This window comes from Eutrema salsugineum, unplaced genomic scaffold (genome assembly GCF_000478725.1).
Source record: "Eutrema salsugineum unplaced genomic scaffold, Eutsalg1_0 scaffold_1, whole genome shotgun sequence".
Lineage (NCBI taxonomy): Eukaryota > Viridiplantae > Streptophyta > Magnoliopsida > Brassicales > Brassicaceae > Eutrema > Eutrema salsugineum.
Genome location: NW_006256909.1, coordinates 2938651 through 2957960, shown reverse-complemented (window position 1 = coordinate 2957960; position 19310 = coordinate 2938651). Strand labels below are relative to the sequence as shown.

Below are 19310 nucleotides of genomic sequence, written 5' to 3'. Positions count from 1 at the left end.
CCGGATCGAATTTACCGGTCCGTCCGGGTCTTAAAACACTCCCATTTTCAAGGACAAGACCGGTTACTCTGCAACCACGATCACAAAAACAGCAGACGGAGGGAGAATCTTCGAATCTTGGTGTGGGAGAGAAGGAAATGGTGAACTATGTGCTTAAAATCACCGCTGATCTCGAGAATCTCACAAATCTCCAGCCCTCCGGTGGCTGCGACGACTCCAACTTCCCTTACCTCTTCAAGGTTTCCCTTTGATTCTCCGTCCTGATTCTCTTCTTTCCTTTTGCTTTATTGGGTTTTCTTTTCCTGGTTTCGTTTACTTGGTTATATGATTTAACGTCTTCTGCTTCGTTGCTTGCGATGAAAGCGTTGGATTTGTTGGCTGCTCTCTCGGTGCTTTTAGGATTTAGTAAAGCTTCTTATGTTTTCCTGTTTAGGGTTTCAGTTTCGCCTTGTGAGTGAAATTGAGTCTGATAGAATAGTAGAAATAACTTTCAAATACCTTGTCGTTCTTGCTTGTGTACATACGAGTAAGCAAGTTCCTTCTTTTGTTCTCCCCTCATATTTAGCATGAAATAGTTAACATAATTTTTTTTGCTGGGTTTTAGTTAAAATGTGAAAGATGCGGAGAGGTGACTCAGAAAGAAACATGTGTGACTTTGAATGAGACATTTACTCCTCCAGGAGGAAGGGGTACTTGTCATCTTGTTCAGAAGGTAATGTTGTTGATCCTGACTCTTTCGTGATCTCTTTATAGTTTGAGAACATTCTTTGTGTTTTTTTGGTTGAGTCCGAAAAAGGTACTGTGAAAATTCATGTTGTGGTTCGATTGCAAAATTTCATGTTTTGAGGGATGCGAGCTGTGTCGTAACATTTCGCTAAGTTGCATTTGGATAATTCGTTCTTAGCATATTGGCAGCTATGATCTTTGGCAGTATTGATCTGTTTCTCTGCTGAAGCAAAATGTTTTCGCTTCTCATTTTGCTGGGTTGAAGGAATACCTTTTTCCCAGAGTTTGCTTGAACTAGTTGTTCCAGTTGCGCAATACTCTGAAGTACTTTGAATTTGATGGTTTGTCTCTATGAGTTATTCTAGTGTAAGTTCTGTGGAAGGGAAGGGAATGTGACAATGATTCCGGGAAAAGGTCGACCTTTGACTCTGGAAGATTCTGAAGCTGGAGTACATGCTCCTCTTATGATGTTTGACTGTCGAGGCTATGAACCCATCGATTTCGGGTTTGGTGGATTTTGGAAAGCTGAAGCTGTAAGTTTTAACGACCACACTTAGTTTTCTGATTCCTTACAACAGTCATCTTCCAAGCTTAGAGTCTTTGATGAGGTGAGTTTATTTTCTTTTGGGGGCTAAACAGGAATCTGGAACCAAATTTGATGACATTGATTTGTCGAGCGGAGAGGAATTCACAGAGTACGATGAGAAGGGCGAGTGCCCGGTTATGATATCAAACTTCCGTGCAAGCTTCAGCGTCACCAAGTAAAGTCGGCGTTTGTTGTTCTATTTTCTGATTCTCTACACACTTGGTGTATGTAAAAACCATGAGAAGATCATTACTCTAGTTCTAATAAAGCTCCTATGTTCTGAAACTCAGTTCCTATGTTATTCTGCTGTTTCTGCTACAAAAACCATCGAAAGTTTCAGAATTTACAAGGAGAATATATAACAAACAAACCTTATATACATTAACTATAGTACTACACGCATTTGTACAGGGGAAAAGGATAATTTGGAAAGTACACACTGAAGAGGGAAATGCTAATGAGATATACATAGAGAATAATGATTCAAACATTATAATCGAAACGGGAATATTTGGGGATTGGTAGCATATACAAATGAGAAGGTTTAGGGTTTTAGGCACTGAATCCGCGGTGAAGAGAGCTCCAAGGACCAGGTGGGATTGTGGTACAAGCCTGTGAAGATGCCTCCTCCATTTGCTCCATTTGGATCCCTGCGTTGCAGATGTTTGCAAAGGACCTCATGTGCTTAATACCGTACTGAGACAGCGATCCACAGTGTCTCTCAAAAGCTCTCACCTAAACATACAATGGAGATTATGTAATCAACATCAGTCAATGAGTAGAGAGTTTGAAACTTCAGTAGCAACGCAAGTGTCTGACTTCTCAGCAGCCTGGCTAATAATAGAGTGCTGTGCTCCACAAACTGACTTTCCTATCTTACATTATGATCGATGTGATTCCATGACCATATCAATACGTTTTTCAATACTGACTCCATATATACAGAGATATCCTCCGAATCTCGTTGCAATGATAAAAAAAGCTGATGATAAGATTAGCAAGAAAAAGTCCCAAGCGGCTAGGGAAGTATTTATTTACCAGATTTTTAAGGCAGTTCCAGTCATCGACGAGTGGTTGCCCAGCAGACCGTACTTTGTTTAGCACTTCAGGACCTTCTGAAATGCCAAACAAGAGTTTTCCGACGAGTTTCACACTGTTGTCAACATGAAGCCTGTGAGACATGGCTTCAAGAACTTGCTTCTGAGCTTCTGTTTTTCTTGTGGAACCTTCTGGTGCTTTTCGGTACTTCATGAAAATAATAACATGCAAAAGATTTGTATTAAGCAATTCACCAGAACTACAGAAACTAACGAGTGTCTAACATATGTAAATAAGAATGAAAAGAAAGAAACCTTATCCCAGAAATGGACAAGATCTGCGTCACGCTGGTTTGTAACTCTTGAAGGTGGCGTCAGTGAATTCTCATCCACAAAAGTGAAATTGTCATTGGCAGGGTTTGTTCCCATGTAAAGGTCGAGCTTATCCTTGCTAAGTCCTACATCGCCATATTGCATGACATGAGAACCGTAAGCCGACCCAACACCTGCAGTTCTCCTTTTCACCTGGAAACACAGACACAATGATGACACACACTTTTGCTAACAATCTAATTTACAGTTGAGAAAGTTCAGCTCCATCATTAGTACTACAGGCTTTCCAGAGAGACTAGAAACTTACAAGTTCATATTGTTGGCGCAGAGTCTCAGTTTGCAGATTGTGCATACCACTGTTGCATGTTAAACAAGTATTAGAATCAATATATGAGACATTCAAAGAGATTCCTAAACATGAGAATAGAACACTGAACTCTTAAAAGTGTATTGAATATCTTCAGCTTACCTATCTTCCATCCAAGAAACGCTGTATAAGTCACCTAAACAAGTTTCATACTCCGGTGGAAGACTAGGATCCTCTCCGGGGCAATAGGTACCCCAACTGCTTTCTACTGCGTTTGATGCAGTTGTAGCGTAGATGTTTAAACCCTCTTCAAGAAGCCCTTCAAAGATACTTCCAGATTCACAAGCCTCGAGATAAAACACCTGCAGGTTTGCTTTTTTTGGTATCACTCACAAGCAGTACCAACAACAAAAACAAACATTTCAGAAGAACCTGTTACCAAGCTTTTATAGGTTCCGGAAGCATGTTTTTTCTTCAAGACATCATTAAGATCATTTGCATATAGGTATGGAGAAGTCGGCATCCCTGTAAATAAAAGATGAAGGAGAACCATCAATATATTTTTGCTCAAAACCATCTCAACTCTCTGTGTTTTACCGAACTCACCGAGAACTCCAGGACCACCGTGGTCGCTGTAGAATATGAAGATATGATCATTTGGACCGCTATCCACAACCTTCCCACTTCCCCCTTTAGTGGCAGTTTTGTTTCCAAGGATAACAGCAAATAGATTATCAACAGTAACATCATCTCCAGTGTAATCCTGCCATACCAAATAAAAATCCCAACCAAATTAAGCAAAAACCCATTTTGAGAGAATCGATAGCTAAAAAACCCGAAAGCAAAAGACCTTGGGAACTCCTTGATAGACATCCTTCCCATGAGGGCTGTTGATAATGATCCCACGCCTTGGATTCTCTTCATTATTTGCAATATCATCATACATGAAAACCACAATATTATCCTCTTTCACTCCACCTTTCCTCAGAAGTTGATAAGCATGGCAAATATCGGCCTGAAAAAGTTAGGAACTCATAAGTATCAAGAAAAAAAAACACTTTCAAGAGTTCACAATCAACTAAAACCTTAGATCATAGATGCCCAGAACTATAAACCTATCTAAACAGGAAAGATTCACACAATGATTCTTATAACAAAACCACACTGTAACTAAGTATCTAGAATAAAAAAAAAAAATCCAAGCTTTGGTGTTTAGATAGAAAATCGTATACACGAACCAGACAGCACTAAGCAATCGAAGGTTAGAATCGGAGGCGAATTCAAAATTCCGATGAGGAAAGACGGAGAATCGGGAAACAACCTGGTGCCTGTAATTCCAATATCCGTTGGATCCGGCGACAAGGACAGCCCACCTAGTACCGGCAGAAGAATCGTTGTCGTCATCAGCAGGACGGAAGAACATAGAAGCTTGCGACGGAAGTTTGATGATATCATCGGGTCCTTGTCTTGCGGCGGAGACGGCAATCAACGAGAGCAAGAGAACGAGAAGGGGAACGGCGACTGATGTCATCGTCAAGGCCGGTTTTTTGGATTTTTGCCGGCGAATGGTGACGTGGATATGATTTCTTTTTGATCGCCGAGGACTACCCAGTCTTATATAAAGAAGAATCTTTTATCTTTTTCTTTTGTCCACCAATCAAACCAAAGTATGAATCTTTTTTGTCTGATCGGAGAACACACACGTCTAAGTTCTAAACTAATTTGTTTATATAAACACGCAAGCGAAATTTAATTATTTGATTAGAAAATAAATAAATTTGCACATTTATACACATTTTGAAAACCCTTTCGCAAAAATCGTTTTTAACATCGGATCGGAAATGACCAGTGAAATGTTATGTCTAATATCGAAAAATAAATGTTTATTTTAGTTATAAATATGATTTAAGAACAACACAGCAGATCTATGAACATGTTAAAAAAAAAAAAAAAAAAACATTACAGAAGGATACACATTTTGAGAAAAAATGTTTTTGTCTGAATTAGTTGATTAGTTGATGATAATACTAACAAGCAACAACTTTGATCGTTCCAATACTTATAACCGCTTGTTGTCATAAACACACATAATTAGTTATTCATTTGACAGTCTAAGATCATATCTATAGATGATATGATACTTATCCATATCTTTTAGAATTTACCCGAACATTAAATTTATTTACTATTTTTAGTCAAATATGGAATGCCAGTTTTGTGGGGCAACAAAGATATAAATGAAAGTGAGAGAATCTGAGGAAAAGATAAATATACTACAAAAGAGTGAATGGGAATCTTTTCCTTATATTGGCTGATTTTTCTTTCTTTTCTTCTGCCACATATTTCCCTCCTCCGCTAACGTAACTGGTAATCTAAGCAATCAAAATCAAAATTTTCTCCGTATATCAGTGTATCTACTTCGGAAATTTATAAACGATAGATACTTTTTTTCTTTTTAGATCGACACTTAAGAACTTTATGTTATTAGCAGAACTTGTTTTGATGGAAGCAAAGTTTAAATTCATAAATAATTTAAATTTCAAAGTATGCTTTAAGTGATGCCAAACATTGATTTTCCTCAATGAATAGTAAGAAAAACTTTCAATTCCTAACAAGACTATGACACATTTATTTTTAACAGCTGGAGTTGTATATAACTATTGAACGAAATCAATATCATCTTTGTTAGATGTTATTATCAAATTTATATCGCAATTACATAAGAGCTTAGAAATAAAAATTTGAACTATTCACTAATGATACATCAAGATTCCCACGACGTGTGTCCAAAATGTCAAAGTCCTTGTTGCTTTTATCTCACGACACACACCACTCCTAACATCTATCATTTCTTTTTCTTTTTTTTTTTCCTAATTAACACACCACTTAACATACAACGGTATATATTGACATAATAAATATACTTTCTCACTCAAGGGTAAAACGCAGAAGTCTGAGTAAGCTGTCGAGTCATCCATCTTTGATTAGTCATTATTTGTCTTTTTTTTTTTTTTCGCAAGTGGGTTTGTTTAAATTATATTTGTGGCTGAGGAAAATGTCTCTTGTTGAGAGAGAGGCACACGACAGAGATGTCATCAACCTTAGCCGTAGGATACTTGTGTCTCCATGCATTAGCCGCCGCTTCTGTCACTGCGTTGGCCGCTCCTGCCTCATTTTCCGATTTTAACACCACCGTAGCCACTTCTTCGTTACTAAGTACATCCCACACCTTTACAACACACAAGAAACATATCATTATTTACCATATTTAATATTGATTTGGTTAGTTTTATTTCGGTTGTTGATTCTACTTGGATTGATTAATCCGGTATTAATGAAGAATAAACGTACCCCATCGGAAGCAAGAAGCAGAAATTGGTGGCGAGAAGTGATTTGATGCGTAGAGACTTGAGGAGTCGCAATGACACCGTAGCTTTTAAGGACAAAATCACCCAACGCCCTAGACATGGCTAAACCGGGCCGGTTTTCATTTGGAAGCCATACTCTTAGAATGTGAGGCTCTGACTCTAATGCTAACACCCTTCCATTGCGTTTCCTTATTCTCTCCGCTTCGCCTGCAAAATCGTTAAATACTTAGCCATAATGAAACCGGTTCCATGGTTTACAACAATAAAGCTATTATTATCCATAATATCATCACAAACTTACTCGGGACACTTGGCTTCAGGTCACTGGTCAATTGAACCACCTCGGTTTCTCCATTCACACTTGTTCCGATCATCACAGCCCTTGAATCTCCTAGATTCGCCACCAACACTTGATTTCCCTGTTCAAGTATTGTTGTTAATATTACAAAACTTATGATTTGTATTTCATTTATATATATAACACTTAAAAGAAGAACATGAGTTTTTGTTTCTTTGAAAACTGAAACATCGTCATTTATAGTAATAAACAGAATAATTTGGTCAAAACATTACTTAATATGAAACGGTTATTAAAGATGTTATTAACTTACGTGCTTAACGGCGAAAACAGCAGCAGTTCCAGAGGAAGAGCAATCAAGAGTGTTTTTAAGTTTAAGAATTCTTTTGTCCATAGCCAAACACGCAGTTTCGCAAATGAGTTTCCAGTCTCGAGTCACTGAATGATTATTCATATGACCTAACAGTAAAGATGGCAATTGGTTCCTTACGATCTTGCTCACCATTTCACCTTTCTCTCCATGCCCATCAAACACTCCACATAACGCTCCTTCTTCTGTTCCATATCCCTACAATTTTATCATTCATTTAGCTTTCTTTTTTTAAGAAAAAAATACATTGTACGAAAAAATATATTTACATTTTCGATTATAAATTTAGTTTAGAGAAAATGGTAATAATTATATTGACATATACCAGGTGGAGAATGGCAGCATCTTGGTTGAAGCCCTTGCCTCCAGCTAAAGAAGAGACAGATCCAAAGTCTTGAGGAACTTCGTGTTGTTCAGAGTATAAAACTGCATTTTCTTGTCCATAATCAGTTATCTCATAAATTTGATTTCGATCTGTTGACCCTCCCGAGGATAAACACAAACAAAATCCCATTCTCTTTTTTTGTTTTTGCTTTTCTTTTTTTGGTATCTATATATATGTGAGATGAAAGGAAATGGAAGAGTTTGATAAACGACTTTGCTTATGCATACACCCACTTATATAGCCTTTTGTGAATCTTAATCGAGAAGAATATATATTTATCATATTTTATATTCATCTCCGTGACTTGTATCTGTTTGGGCATTTAGGAAGAAGAATTCAATATTGAGGCGGTCGATCTATATTCTAATTATCGATAGCATTTTCTGTGAAATTTAATATTTTTCTAATCAGATATATTTGTCTTTCACTAACTAATTTCTGAAAATCATAAATAATATGCAATATATTATATATTCTTACAACTAACAACAATATTTTAGAAAATTTATGTCTAAGTACAAGATATCGCTGCCGTTTATTAAAACAAAAGAATAGGTGAAATGAGTTGACAATTTGGGCAAATGAGATACTCATACTCTGTTTTTTTTTTTTTTTTTTTTGAAGCTTTCATACTCCGCATTATTTGACATAGTAAATTAAGAATTTAATATAGTTTCTGGAATTATAAGGCAATTATGTGGCTCTTGCTGGCACTGACAACGTAATACAAATTTACCATAAATATAGTTATTTATTTGGTTGAAAATATTAATTTATCTGGAGCATCCCAATATTCAGTTGAAAGGGCACATGATGCCGTGGCGTGACGTGTGATTAGTATCTTGATTAAACTACTAATTAATTTATTCGAGAATATTGATAGGAGTATAATTTACCGACGGGATTCCTGTTATTTGTCATTGCCAACAAGTTAGATGCATCAAATACTTTAATCCCGTTCTCCCATTATATAAAATTTAATATATCGTATAGACAAGAAAATATTTGAAAACAAAATTGACGTATGTATTTTGTGAGTACTAATTAGGCCAGCTCCTCCTGTCCTTTAGGACAAATCAAACGATACAACTTCGTCAACTCTCACATCCTTTTTATTCAATAATTATATACTTTAATCTATGTATCAATGAACTAGTTTTGGTCTCCTGACTCCTGGTCAGAACTATATTCGATTTATTACTGAAGTAAAAAATATATATAGGGACATATTGATATACTGTTCTTGTTTTTTTTTTAGCTGAGGCGGTATATCATCGGTTAGATGTAAGTATGTAATCCTGTCTCTATTAACCATTAGTATCAAATCGTCTTTCCAAAAATTCAACTACAGTAGACTCGATTTTTCTGGCACCCGCCTGTTTGTGTCTTTGTGAGAAATGAAGTCATCAATATAACAAACAATTCTTGTTATTTAAATATTTTTATTACTCCTTTTGTTCAAAATTAGTTGATGTTTAATGTTTTTGTATACAGATTCATTTAATTTTTATTTTTTCTATACTAAAAATATTATTTATAATTTATTTAAATATTATTCAGCTAATAAGAATATAATCTACAGAATATAAAAAGTCAAAAACAATAAAAATTCATTAAATTTCACATTGAAAAGTGAATCAAATAATTTTGAAAAAAAAAACCTTCTAAAACATCAAATAATTCTGAACAGAGGGAGTATTATTTTCGTAGACTACCCCATTACATGATTAGAGAACACATGATGTGTCATCTTGTAGGATTCCAATCTTTTGATTAGTTGGATTCCTAATTTAATAATTTAGGTCAAATGTCATTACAAACTTCATTTTTACACCGTCCGTTTAAATTAAATGGCTCTTATCGCGAGAGAACGAATGTCGTACATGTTGGCGTCGTCATCCTAAACCCCAGTGCATGGCAACATTCTTTTTTTTATTTAATGGTTTGGTATTCTTTACTCTTTAGGTTATCATAAAGTCGTGAGTCTCGTGAGCTAAATCCTTTGTGTGAACTAAAATTTCAGGACATATGGTCCATTAGCTAGGCCAGAGGACAAGTTTACGGACAAGAGTCACAAGACCGTTGCTTTAGCTATTAGGATCACTCGAAAAACAGAAAGATAACTAATAATTCTCAATTCCTCTCTCTATTTTTAGAATCGGATTTGATATCCTGTTGAAGATATTACTAATTGAATTGTAACAATTGATATATATATATATATATATATACAGTATGTATACCATTAACACATTTACGATTTCTTTTCTTATAACAAGTTTTTAGTATTGTCATCATATTATAGTGACATGAGACGGCAGAATAACATAATTATTACTTTGTAATATATATATATATATATATATATATTTCTTTTTAAACAACTTGATTAATGTGTTGACTTTGTAACACCCGAAACGATTTATAATATTCAAAGTGTGCCGTTCTCACAACCACGCATTTCCATGAACTATATATCCATGTATGAATCAATTAGTTGCGAATAAATTAAATGTATAAAAAATAGAGAAAGAAAGAAACAATTTTAAGCAAAAATGACGCGTTGTACTTTGTGCATAATCTACCTCTAATCTAATAATATATATTCGTATGAGAAGTAAACTGATATGCTTATCGCGATAAAGGATAAGAGGAGTTACATAACAATTCTCTTTGGATAACAATTAATAACAATTATTTAGAGGAGATCTGACATATAATTGAAACAGTATATATACAGAAAAGGTAAATTTGAAAACAATCTCATAAGTTTGGCATGTCAATGAGAAAACTGCTTTTGTATCTTTATTTAGCCATGACATTGTCTTAAGTTTGGCATGTCAATAACTCAAAGATCCATCATCAACTAAGAAACACAATTGTGCAAATGAATATGAATGGCTTTGACTTTTTTCACAGTTAGAGTAGGATTCATAAATAATAGAGAGACTACAAATACATATATATATATATATAAATTTATTAAAGAATTTCTAATTATCTTTGGACGGTTCCGAATGTATGCAAGTATTTTGAAATTTTTAGTGGTTTCCCAAGCTTTGGATGTCCGGGTGCATGAATTCAAACCAGATAGCTATCGAGGGGTTTACTGATATCGGTATGTGTTGTTTATGAATCCAAATCTAGTTTTGTGCTATATAGTCAATGATTTTGAAATTTGAGTTGAAACTTGAAAACTAATGGGATTTTTTATGCTGTCCAAAAGAGAACTAATAAGTTGTTTTACTATGATGGATCTTTGAGTTATTGACATGCCAAACTTAAGACAATGTCATGGCTAAACAAAGATACAAAAGCAGTTTTCTCATTGGCTTATGGTCTGAATATTGTTTCCATTGTGACGATCCTCAGCACTTGCTGCCTCATCCAAAGGCACCTTCTTTGCAAGAGACTTGGGGAAATCGAGATCATCTTGTGCACATCTTTGCTGAGGATGCGATAACAGTATTGACATGGGCTTGAAAACAGACCGCACAACCCCTTGACCGCTCTCAAAGATGTAACCTTCATACTCTGAAACATGCTCTACAGCATCAACAAGAGAGTCATAGACATCTTGTGGGCAATTATCAGGACTCGGTTTGTCGTGAAGGTACATAACATCCAAAGTGAAGAGCTTCTGGCTTATGGGCCATTCATGGGTCGGTCTCACGGATGACCTGCAGTATATGAGAATCTGCAGGGGAATAAAATAAGTAAAATACGTTTTTCAGTATGTGGCTAGGTGAGATTTTTCTTTCTCTTTTATTTTTTTTGGTTGAAAATTAACTTACCACCCTCAAAATTCGGTTTTGTGCTCTGGAATTTTTTGCTTCCTGAGCCGCTACCCTGAACAGAAGTGTGAGATCCGCTCTTCCAGAGGATTTAGTAGCTGACAATCCTCTTAGAGCAGCAACGGCAGATTCGGCATTGCTGGTGAAATCCTTTTTAAGCTGAAACATACGAAGCCTCAAGTTTAATTTAGATGGCACATTCAGCAGAGAGACGAGTGTAGACTGTAGAGAGGATCTAAGCATTGAGTTTCTTTCCCACAAAAACAGTCACTAGATGGAAATGACATTCAAGGTTCACTTTAGATGACACAGTCAGCAGTGAAAATCTAGAAATAGAGATTCTTATGCATCAAATTCGATTATCTCTGCCTATTTAGAGGCTACAAACAAAACAATAACACCATTTCCAGGTAATAAGAGTGTGAAGTTTGGAACAGCAGATACAAAGAATGTTTAAGGTAAGATATCTTACCAAAACATGCATCGAGGAGAAACCAGCTTAAAGTTGAGGATTCTAGGATTCGATATAGAAGGACCAATCAACAAAAAGAAGAATGATATTTAGTACTCCTAAAGAAACTAAGGCTTCGTTTACTACATTATTAATGCTCCAATAATCTAGCCATGAATGGAATGTGAAGCATACAAGAATTCAAAACGATCTTCCAAGCTAAGAAAAGTAAAACCAAATAGAAAGAAGAGATCGTCTTAGTTGATACAACTATCCTATAGACCAACAAAAGCAACAGAGGGAAGCTATACCATATCCCATCCTCTAAGAAGAAGAACAGCTAAACTCAAAAGCAGCTGAAAATTACAAGGACTCTAACTGTATATAGTTTCCCATTATACCTAACTGATTCGATAAGAAATTGCAAATCCTTTCTCCTATAAACATCGCAAGTTCCAAAATTTTCATCTAAAAAAGCAAAATTTGAGGAGTAAAATCAAAAATCGAAGAAAACCCAAAATGACGACACTGCAAAAGAGAATCAGGGAGAGAAGAAATCAAATACCCAAGCGGCGGATTTGGATAGAGTAGCGAAAGCAAAGCGATGATCTGGATTGATGGCGAGCTTGTTGTAAATGAAGAGTATAATGGCTTGCTTAACGCACTCCAGCCTGATCAAAGGCCTCCCGTTAGTTCCCGTCGTCTTCATCTCCGCCGTCGATTCCGCATCTACATCGACGCAGAAGAGTATGTCCTCTCTGTTTATACGCGCCGGTTTCAGCGCGTACCGAGACGCTCCACCTTCGATCACGATCGTTCTGTCTTCCTCCATTCGCCGTCGATTTTCCTGATAGATATCTCCGAGTGATTGATTTTTTTTTGTTTCTGTTCTTGTAGTTGTTCACACGAGAAAAAATAAAACGCTGCGTTTTTGTTACTTGACCAAAAAAAAACCGAATCGAATCAATATATACGATGTCGTTTTAGCTGATTTTCTATTTTTTTAACTAATAGACGACCATCACAGATGTTAGATAGTTGTTTTTTTTTTTTTTTTTTTTGAATCGAATGTTAAATTTATTCAACCAAAAAAAAAATCGTTTTTACAACAAGTGCATCTTTCTTGAGAGTCTTAATAGCATTTTACAACAGATATTCAAAAAATAGAGCTGTGATCATCTCGAAGCAAACCATGCTTCCATGCCATCAGCAAACTGAATATCATCAGTTGCTCGTATGGAAGACAGTCTGTTTCTGACCTGTTTGTCAATGCTTTGAGCTAGAGTTTGCGCCGGTTGTGCTGGTTCGCCGTGCTTTCTGCTGTTTCTCTCACGCCATATTGTGTATAAAGCGGTTTGAAAGACATACCTCAGGAGCCACTGCTTGGTTTTCTCAAGAGGATTCGTCGAGATTAGTTGGATGATCCCTTCCCATTGGTCTGTGTAATGCGTCGCAAGAAGCTTCCTCGTGAGGAGACTCCAGATGTGGGTCGAGTAGCTACAGGCAAAGAACAAATGATTCCTTGTTTCCATTGGTGCTTGACAGAGAACACAGGTTGTGTTCATTCCCAAGTTCCAGCTGGAAATGCGGTCCCCGGTAGCAAGCCGATCATGAACGCCCAGCCAAGCCATAAAAGTGAATTTAGGAGTGGAATATGTGAACCATATACCTTTCCACCACACACGAGTTGGTTGAGCTGTCCTGAGTAATCGCCATGTTTCTTTGGAGCTGAAGTTTGGTTTGTATTTATCCCCCTTTCCTCTCCACAAGACGACATCGTCCTCTGTTTCCATCATGTTCTGCTGCAGCGCATGGATCAGATCTTCAATAACATTCAATTCAGCGACCCTGTGCCTCCTCCTTCGATGAGTTCGCAATACCTGCTCGACCGTAGAATGACATGGAATTCCTAGATCGATGCAGCCTCTCATTCCTGTAATGTCAAGTAGTCTCCCGGAAGAGGACCAGATGTCATACCAGAAGGACGTAGATGCCCCATTCCTGACTTCGATTTTTATAAAATTTCTCGCAACGTTACGATACTTAAGCAATTTCTTCCACATCCAAGATCCTGCAGAGCTCGAATCCGATGCAGTCCAGAAAGATCCTTTGCGAATTAAGTGACGTCGAACCCAATCAACCCACAGGGATGATCGTGACGATAGAATTCTCCAAATAAGTTTGAGGCAGCTCACTTTGTTTACTTCAGAAAGTGATCTTAGACCCAATCCTCCCTCCTCTCTGGGTTTACACACATCTTTCCAGGCAATTTTAGCTTTCCTAGGGTTTAGCTCTGGACCTGACCATAGAAAAGCAAAGCATAACTTGTCTATTTCCGAGATACATGCTTTCGGTAACCGATATGCGGACATCCAAAAGTTTGTTAAACTGTGGACAACCGATCCGATGAGCTGCAGACGGCTTGCAAAGGAGAGATGCCGGGCATTCCATTTACTGATACGATCTCTTATTCTCTCGAGCAGCGGGTTATAATCATGCGCAGTCATTTGTTTAGTGAGAAGTGGGAGACCCAGGTATCTCACCGGCAAAGTGCCTGACTCGAAAGGGAATTGATCAGTGATTTCCTCCAATTCAGTGCCTGAAACTCCTGCGACATAAAGGGTAGATTTTTCTAAACTTATATTCAGACCCGAGAAACCAGCAAAGTCGCCAAAGATCTTAAGAACTCCCTCTATGGAGCGCTTTTTCCCATCAGTAAACACCAGCAGATCATCAGCAAAACATAAATGAGTGAGATGAAGATTACTGCATAAGGGATGATAGCCAAAACAATTTTCTGAAGCTCCTTTGTCTAACATTTTGGATAAAACATTCATACAGATCACAAAGAGGTAAGGAGACAGAGAGCATCCTTGCCGTAGTCCTCTTTTACTCTGAAAATATCCGGCGAGCTCACCATTTACCTGCACCGAGAAGGAAGCAGTGGTAACACATAGCTTGATCCAATGAATGAACTTTTCAGGAACTTTTAGCGTTGACAATGTTGATAGCAGAAATGGCCACTGCACTGAGTCAAACGCCTTCGATATGTCGATTTTCATGGCACAGCGAGCAGATATGATTTCCTTGTGGTAGTTCTTTACTAGCTCAGATGCTAAGAGAACGTTTTCCATAAGTAACCGACCTTTAACAAAGGCTGACTGTGTTGGTGCGATGAACTGTGGGAGGATTACCTTTACCCTGTTGGCCAGAATCTTTGAGATAACTTTGTAGAGTACATTACAGCATGATATGGGTCTGTAATCTTTCATAACTGTTGATTCTGTTTTCTTTGGTATCAATGCTAGTATAGTGGAGTTGATTCCTTTAGGCAAGAATCCCTTTTCAAAGAAAGATTGGACAGCAACAACAAAATCTGGCCCCAATATCGACCAAGCTTCTTTGAAGAATTCGGTAGTGTAGCCATCCGGGCCAGGAGCTTTGTTTCCCGGCATGGCGAAAAGCACTGATCGGATTTCCTCCTCAGTGACTTCTTTACCGAGCATCTCTCTGTCATCATTGCTACATTCGAAACCAATAAGATCATGGATATACTCCTGTGAAACATCGTTGTAGGCGTCACTGTCTGGTGACAAGAACTTATGAAAGAAATTCGCTGCTTCCTGCTTAAGCTCATCCTGAGTTGTTGCAATTGAACCATCATCCCGTTGTATTTCCCGGATTGAATTACTGATCTCTCTGTGCTTGGCTGCATTGTGAAAATAGCGATTGTTGCCATCTCCAACCTGCAGCCAATGGAGTTTGGACTTTTGACGAAGGTATTTTTCTTCTATTTCAGCCAGCCTCTGCCATTTTTCATATACTCTAGCTTCATCTGCAGCATTCTGTGATGAGGGATTAGAAAGAGTCTTTGTCTGTGCCTCGCAAAGCATCTTATGTGCTTCTTTTGTTCGCTTCACTAAATCTCCCATCTGCTCTTTACTGAAGTGTCGCAATTTCACCTTCAGTGCTTTAAGTTTTTTGGCTAAACGAAACATCGCAGAAGTCGATTTGAAAAGGGCTGGAGACGCATCCCAATGTTCCTTCATCAAAGGTAAAAATCCCGCCATACTCGCTACCGCATTTGTAAATTTGAAAGGACGCCTGATCTTCTGTTTATCCATTTTTATTTGGATACGGCAACGCATGTGATCCGAGCATCCGCCTGATTCAAATGTACAATATGAATGAGGATACAAGTTATACCAACTGTCACTTATAAGCACCCTGTCCAGCTTTTTACAAATCAGACCCTCTTCTCTTTTATTGCACCAGGTATACAATGGACCATGCGTCTTTAAATCAACCAGAGAGCAGTAACGAGCGATGTGCTGAAAGTCTCTCATCCCCTGCGGTATGGTTGGAGAATCAGTAAACCCCGAATGTTCCTCCACTTGCAGGATTTCGTTAAAGTCACCAAAGATCAGCCAAGGCTTATTTCTAAACATAGGCGAATCCTGGTGATGTTTAACGTCTTCCCATAATTCTTTTCTCCCTTCAACTGTATTCAAAGCATAGACAAAAGTGCAGAATATTTCTTCTGCGGCATCAGCTAACAGAACCGAGCAAGTAATCATCTGACTACTCTTGAAACATGGAGTCACATAGTTTTCTTGTTTTTCATAATTTTTCATGAACTTGGTTATTTTTAGACGATGATAATGATTCAAACATGCAGAAAACACCCAATATGAAATAGTCTTAGATATAAGAAGAAGTTGTATATACAATTATAACATAAACAATCATAGTAGTAGTAATTGCCTTCGTTTTCTCGAACAAGTTGTAACACAAGTATTCTTTTATTTTTCCCTTTGTTGGCTCATCATAATGGACTTTGGCATTCTAAGACTTGCTCCATTGCCTTGAAGGTGAGTATTATTCAGCTTCCTCTTGTTCATTTCGGCGTACATCTCTTCTATCATCGGCTTCCATAGCCTAACCCGCGCATTTATAAACCAGTTTGATACCTTTTATATCACACATGCACAAACAACAAGAGACACTTTAGTTGGAGATACATATTAAGACGTGATTTTGCCTATCCCTAATCTCAAGTTAAAGCAATCTACACCGGTTTTTCAGAAAACTAGTATGTCAATATATAATCATTTGAATACCAAATCTATTATTTGCATTGCACAACAAAAACAAAGAGGAAAGTTCAAGTGAGACATTTACCTGACTTCTTGTCAACCCACTTCGTATAGCAAGAAGATGTTTTTCCGAGTCTTTCGGGTAACTGCAACCAAACGGAAACAGCAATATCGCCAACTAAAAACTTTGCCTAACAATTCTAGCTAACAAATGTCATCATAAAGTTAGGTTTTGAAAAGAGTAAAGGATTTGTTACTTACGGGTGAAGAAAGTTTTGGAACATCCAAGTCCGGAGAACCGAAACTGATTTCTCAGGCAAACCTCGTTGCGGTCTCCAAATCTGATGGTTCTTACGTTTCAGCTGCTGAAGAAGGCAATGCTGGTGGAACATTGAGTTCTCTTGAGACTTCTCTTTACCTCTCTCTAAAACCGATCCCATCATAAGTATATTCTTGCTGATTCTCTCTCTCAGGTTCTTGTATAAGAAGGAGATGGTCTTGAGTGCAAATCGGGTGTGTAACTGTGGATCTAACTCGGTTGCTGCGTGGAACGCTGATACAACCGTATGAATCTCGTCTATGCAATGAGTATATCGATCATCCACCTGAAGAATAACATCAACTCCAAAAAAAGCTTCATCAATACTCAAAACCATTGCTTACTTATTTAAATGAAATGTGAATATTATATACCATTTGAAGAAGATCCAAGAGATGGGTTTTCTTTGCTTCTAATGCTTGTCTTTGTGATGTAGATCCGAAACCTGCCTCTGAGTTATTAAACCCTCCATCAAGAAACTCGGTTAGATTCGTATAGGCTGAATTAGCAGCCCTTGACTCGGTTCCTCTGGATGAATAACGATGAGGATTATTCTCTAAGCCTTCGAGCGAGTATGCGGCGAAATGAGATAGTATTTCTTGAACAGAGTGAAGGTACTTCGAGCCAAAGATGACTTCAGAGACATTATTAGAAATGTCTTTGCTGCTGCAAGAAGCTTGCTCTGAGGCTATTCTAGTAGATTTAGTAGCAGCACAAAGACTTATCTCCGAGCACTCATCAGAAACATCTGTGGCAAGACTCAACGAAAGCTCGTTTCTTTTATTTGAAATCAGAAACGGGAAATCTTCTTCCCCAAATGTAGACATTATTGGTTCACTTGGACCAACAACACCTTCTGCACATGAATATGCTTGAAAAAATTCGCTATTTTCTCCAAAACTCCACATGTTGTTTGAGGAATCATCATAGGGTCGTAAATGATTCAAAGGATGAAGTGGGGGAGGAGGAGGAGGAGGAGCCATGACTTCAAAGCTTTCGATATTGCTGGTTTCTTGAACATTGGTAGATCTTGAAGTTGATGATAAGTACTTGTTAGCTAGTAGAGAATTGAAGATATCAAAGCTACCCATTTGTAGAGGATCTGATCTGATGGAATTCCATGGAAGCATTGTTGAAAATGAAGTGGAATCTTCTCTTGAAGGTATCAAATCCATGAGAAGAGGATTTTGGTTAGTCATGACATTATCCAGAGAACTATAAGTGTTGTCGTTGTCCATTGGGTTTCTAATGAAGCTGCATTAACAAGAAGAGAAAGTATTTAAGAGTCAGGCACAGGATTTTTCAGAAGATCTCAGAAACCAAATCTTTGGAGAATAGTACTAAATGTAAAATGCTGCAACAGACAGAGAACTTCAATATGTAAGACTTATGTCATTAAATATCTCATTATGTAATTTTTAAACATATAGGGAAATGTGAACTGAAGCATGAATCAATGAAGCAGTAAGTAGGCTCAATGATACACAAGCCAGTAATAATTCAAAGATATCTGTGAAAACAGGGAACTAGTTAAATACAAAAAGAAAGCTTTAGATTACTACAAATGTCCATAGAACATTAAAAAAAAAAAAAGTGTTGAACTTGCCTTTATCCTTCTTCTTCTGATAGAACCTCCGGGAATATCTCAGAGAGCAAAACGTTTTCAAAACAGAATTTTTACATTAAAATTTCCAAATTGTGTGTTAAAACTGAAGAAGAAGAAAGTGTTTGTTTTCTCTTCTTTCTCGGTGAAAGAACACTGTACTTTCACTCCGCAGCTTCTCTATGTTCCTAAAGAGAGCCAAAAAGGAGAAATCACCAATAAAATTATTAAATATAAAATAAAGAGAAAAATGACACAGCAAAACTAAAAAGGAGAAAAGTGAGTCTGATTAATCTCTTTTGCATGAACGCGAACAATTTGAAAAGTCTTGATTTTCTCCTTACTTTATACAATTTCATGAAGAAACTCGGAATCTCCATCATCTGCCCCGCTTAAAGATTCAGAGCACTAGACAAACAAATAGCAACACAAAATAATAAACAAATAAACTTTTTTTCAGGGATAAAAGTAATTTTAATTGAAGACAGAGGTGGAAGGAGGGCCAAATCACGTACGGAGCTCCCTCTGTTTGTGACATGAATTCAATTTCATATATTTTTTTAGATCTTCCGACCAAAGACAAACCTTACATTTCTTATTATACTTTTATCTGTTTTACAAAAATGTTGATCATAGA

The 19310-nt window shown here is 37.2% G+C and overlaps 5 protein-coding genes across 5 annotated transcripts; 1 reads left to right on the top strand and 4 right to left on the bottom strand.

The window, feature by feature from the left end:
• The first annotated feature begins 35 nt into the window (after positions 1–35).
• Positions 36–1693, top strand: LOC18030249 (UPF0587 protein C1orf123 homolog). The gene is made up of 4 exons (XM_024148660.1): positions 36–239; positions 605–712; positions 1092–1259; positions 1366–1693. Exons 1-4 carry the CDS (start codon positions 138–140, stop codon positions 1489–1491), a joined length of 504 nt encoding a protein of 167 aa, XP_024004428.1. The 5' UTR covers positions 36–137; the 3' UTR covers positions 1492–1693.
• Positions 1626–4789, bottom strand: LOC18030247 (vacuolar-processing enzyme gamma-isozyme). The gene is made up of 9 exons (XM_006412346.2): positions 4311–4789; positions 3840–4004; positions 3596–3752; positions 3429–3514; positions 3152–3351; positions 2990–3038; positions 2665–2874; positions 2351–2557; positions 1626–2047 (listed from the first exon to the last, which is right to left on the bottom strand). Exons 1-9 carry the CDS (start codon positions 4518–4520, stop codon positions 1865–1867), a joined length of 1467 nt encoding a protein of 488 aa, XP_006412409.1. The 5' UTR covers positions 4521–4789; the 3' UTR covers positions 1626–1864.
• A 919-nt stretch (positions 4790–5708) lies between these two features.
• Positions 5709–7615, bottom strand: LOC18030246 (probable protein phosphatase 2C 61). The gene is made up of 5 exons (XM_006412344.2): positions 7351–7615; positions 6969–7223; positions 6659–6776; positions 6341–6564; positions 5709–6218 (listed from the first exon to the last, which is right to left on the bottom strand). The coding sequence occupies exons 1-5, from the start codon at positions 7537–7539 to the stop codon at positions 6024–6026; spliced, it is 981 nt and encodes a 326-aa protein (XP_006412407.1). The 5' UTR covers positions 7540–7615; the 3' UTR covers positions 5709–6023.
• Positions 7616–10644: 3029 nt separating this feature from the next.
• On the bottom strand, positions 10645–12524 carry LOC18030245. Its single transcript, XM_006412343.2, has 3 exons — positions 12221–12524; positions 11205–11363; positions 10645–11107 (listed from the first exon to the last, which is right to left on the bottom strand). Exons 1-3 carry the CDS (start codon positions 12485–12487, stop codon positions 10736–10738), a joined length of 798 nt encoding a protein of 265 aa, XP_006412406.1. The 5' UTR covers positions 12488–12524; the 3' UTR covers positions 10645–10735.
• A 3837-nt stretch (positions 12525–16361) lies between these two features.
• Positions 16362–19267, bottom strand: LOC18030244 (homeobox protein ATH1). The gene is made up of 7 exons (XM_006412342.2): positions 19189–19267; positions 19018–19081; positions 18677–18861; positions 17445–18324; positions 17013–17356; positions 16837–16897; positions 16362–16625 (listed from the first exon to the last, which is right to left on the bottom strand). Exons 4-7 carry the CDS (start codon positions 18306–18308, stop codon positions 16458–16460), a joined length of 1437 nt encoding a protein of 478 aa, XP_006412405.1. The 5' UTR covers positions 18309–18324; positions 18677–18861; positions 19018–19081; positions 19189–19267; the 3' UTR covers positions 16362–16457.
• Positions 19268–19310: the final 43 nt, after the last annotated feature.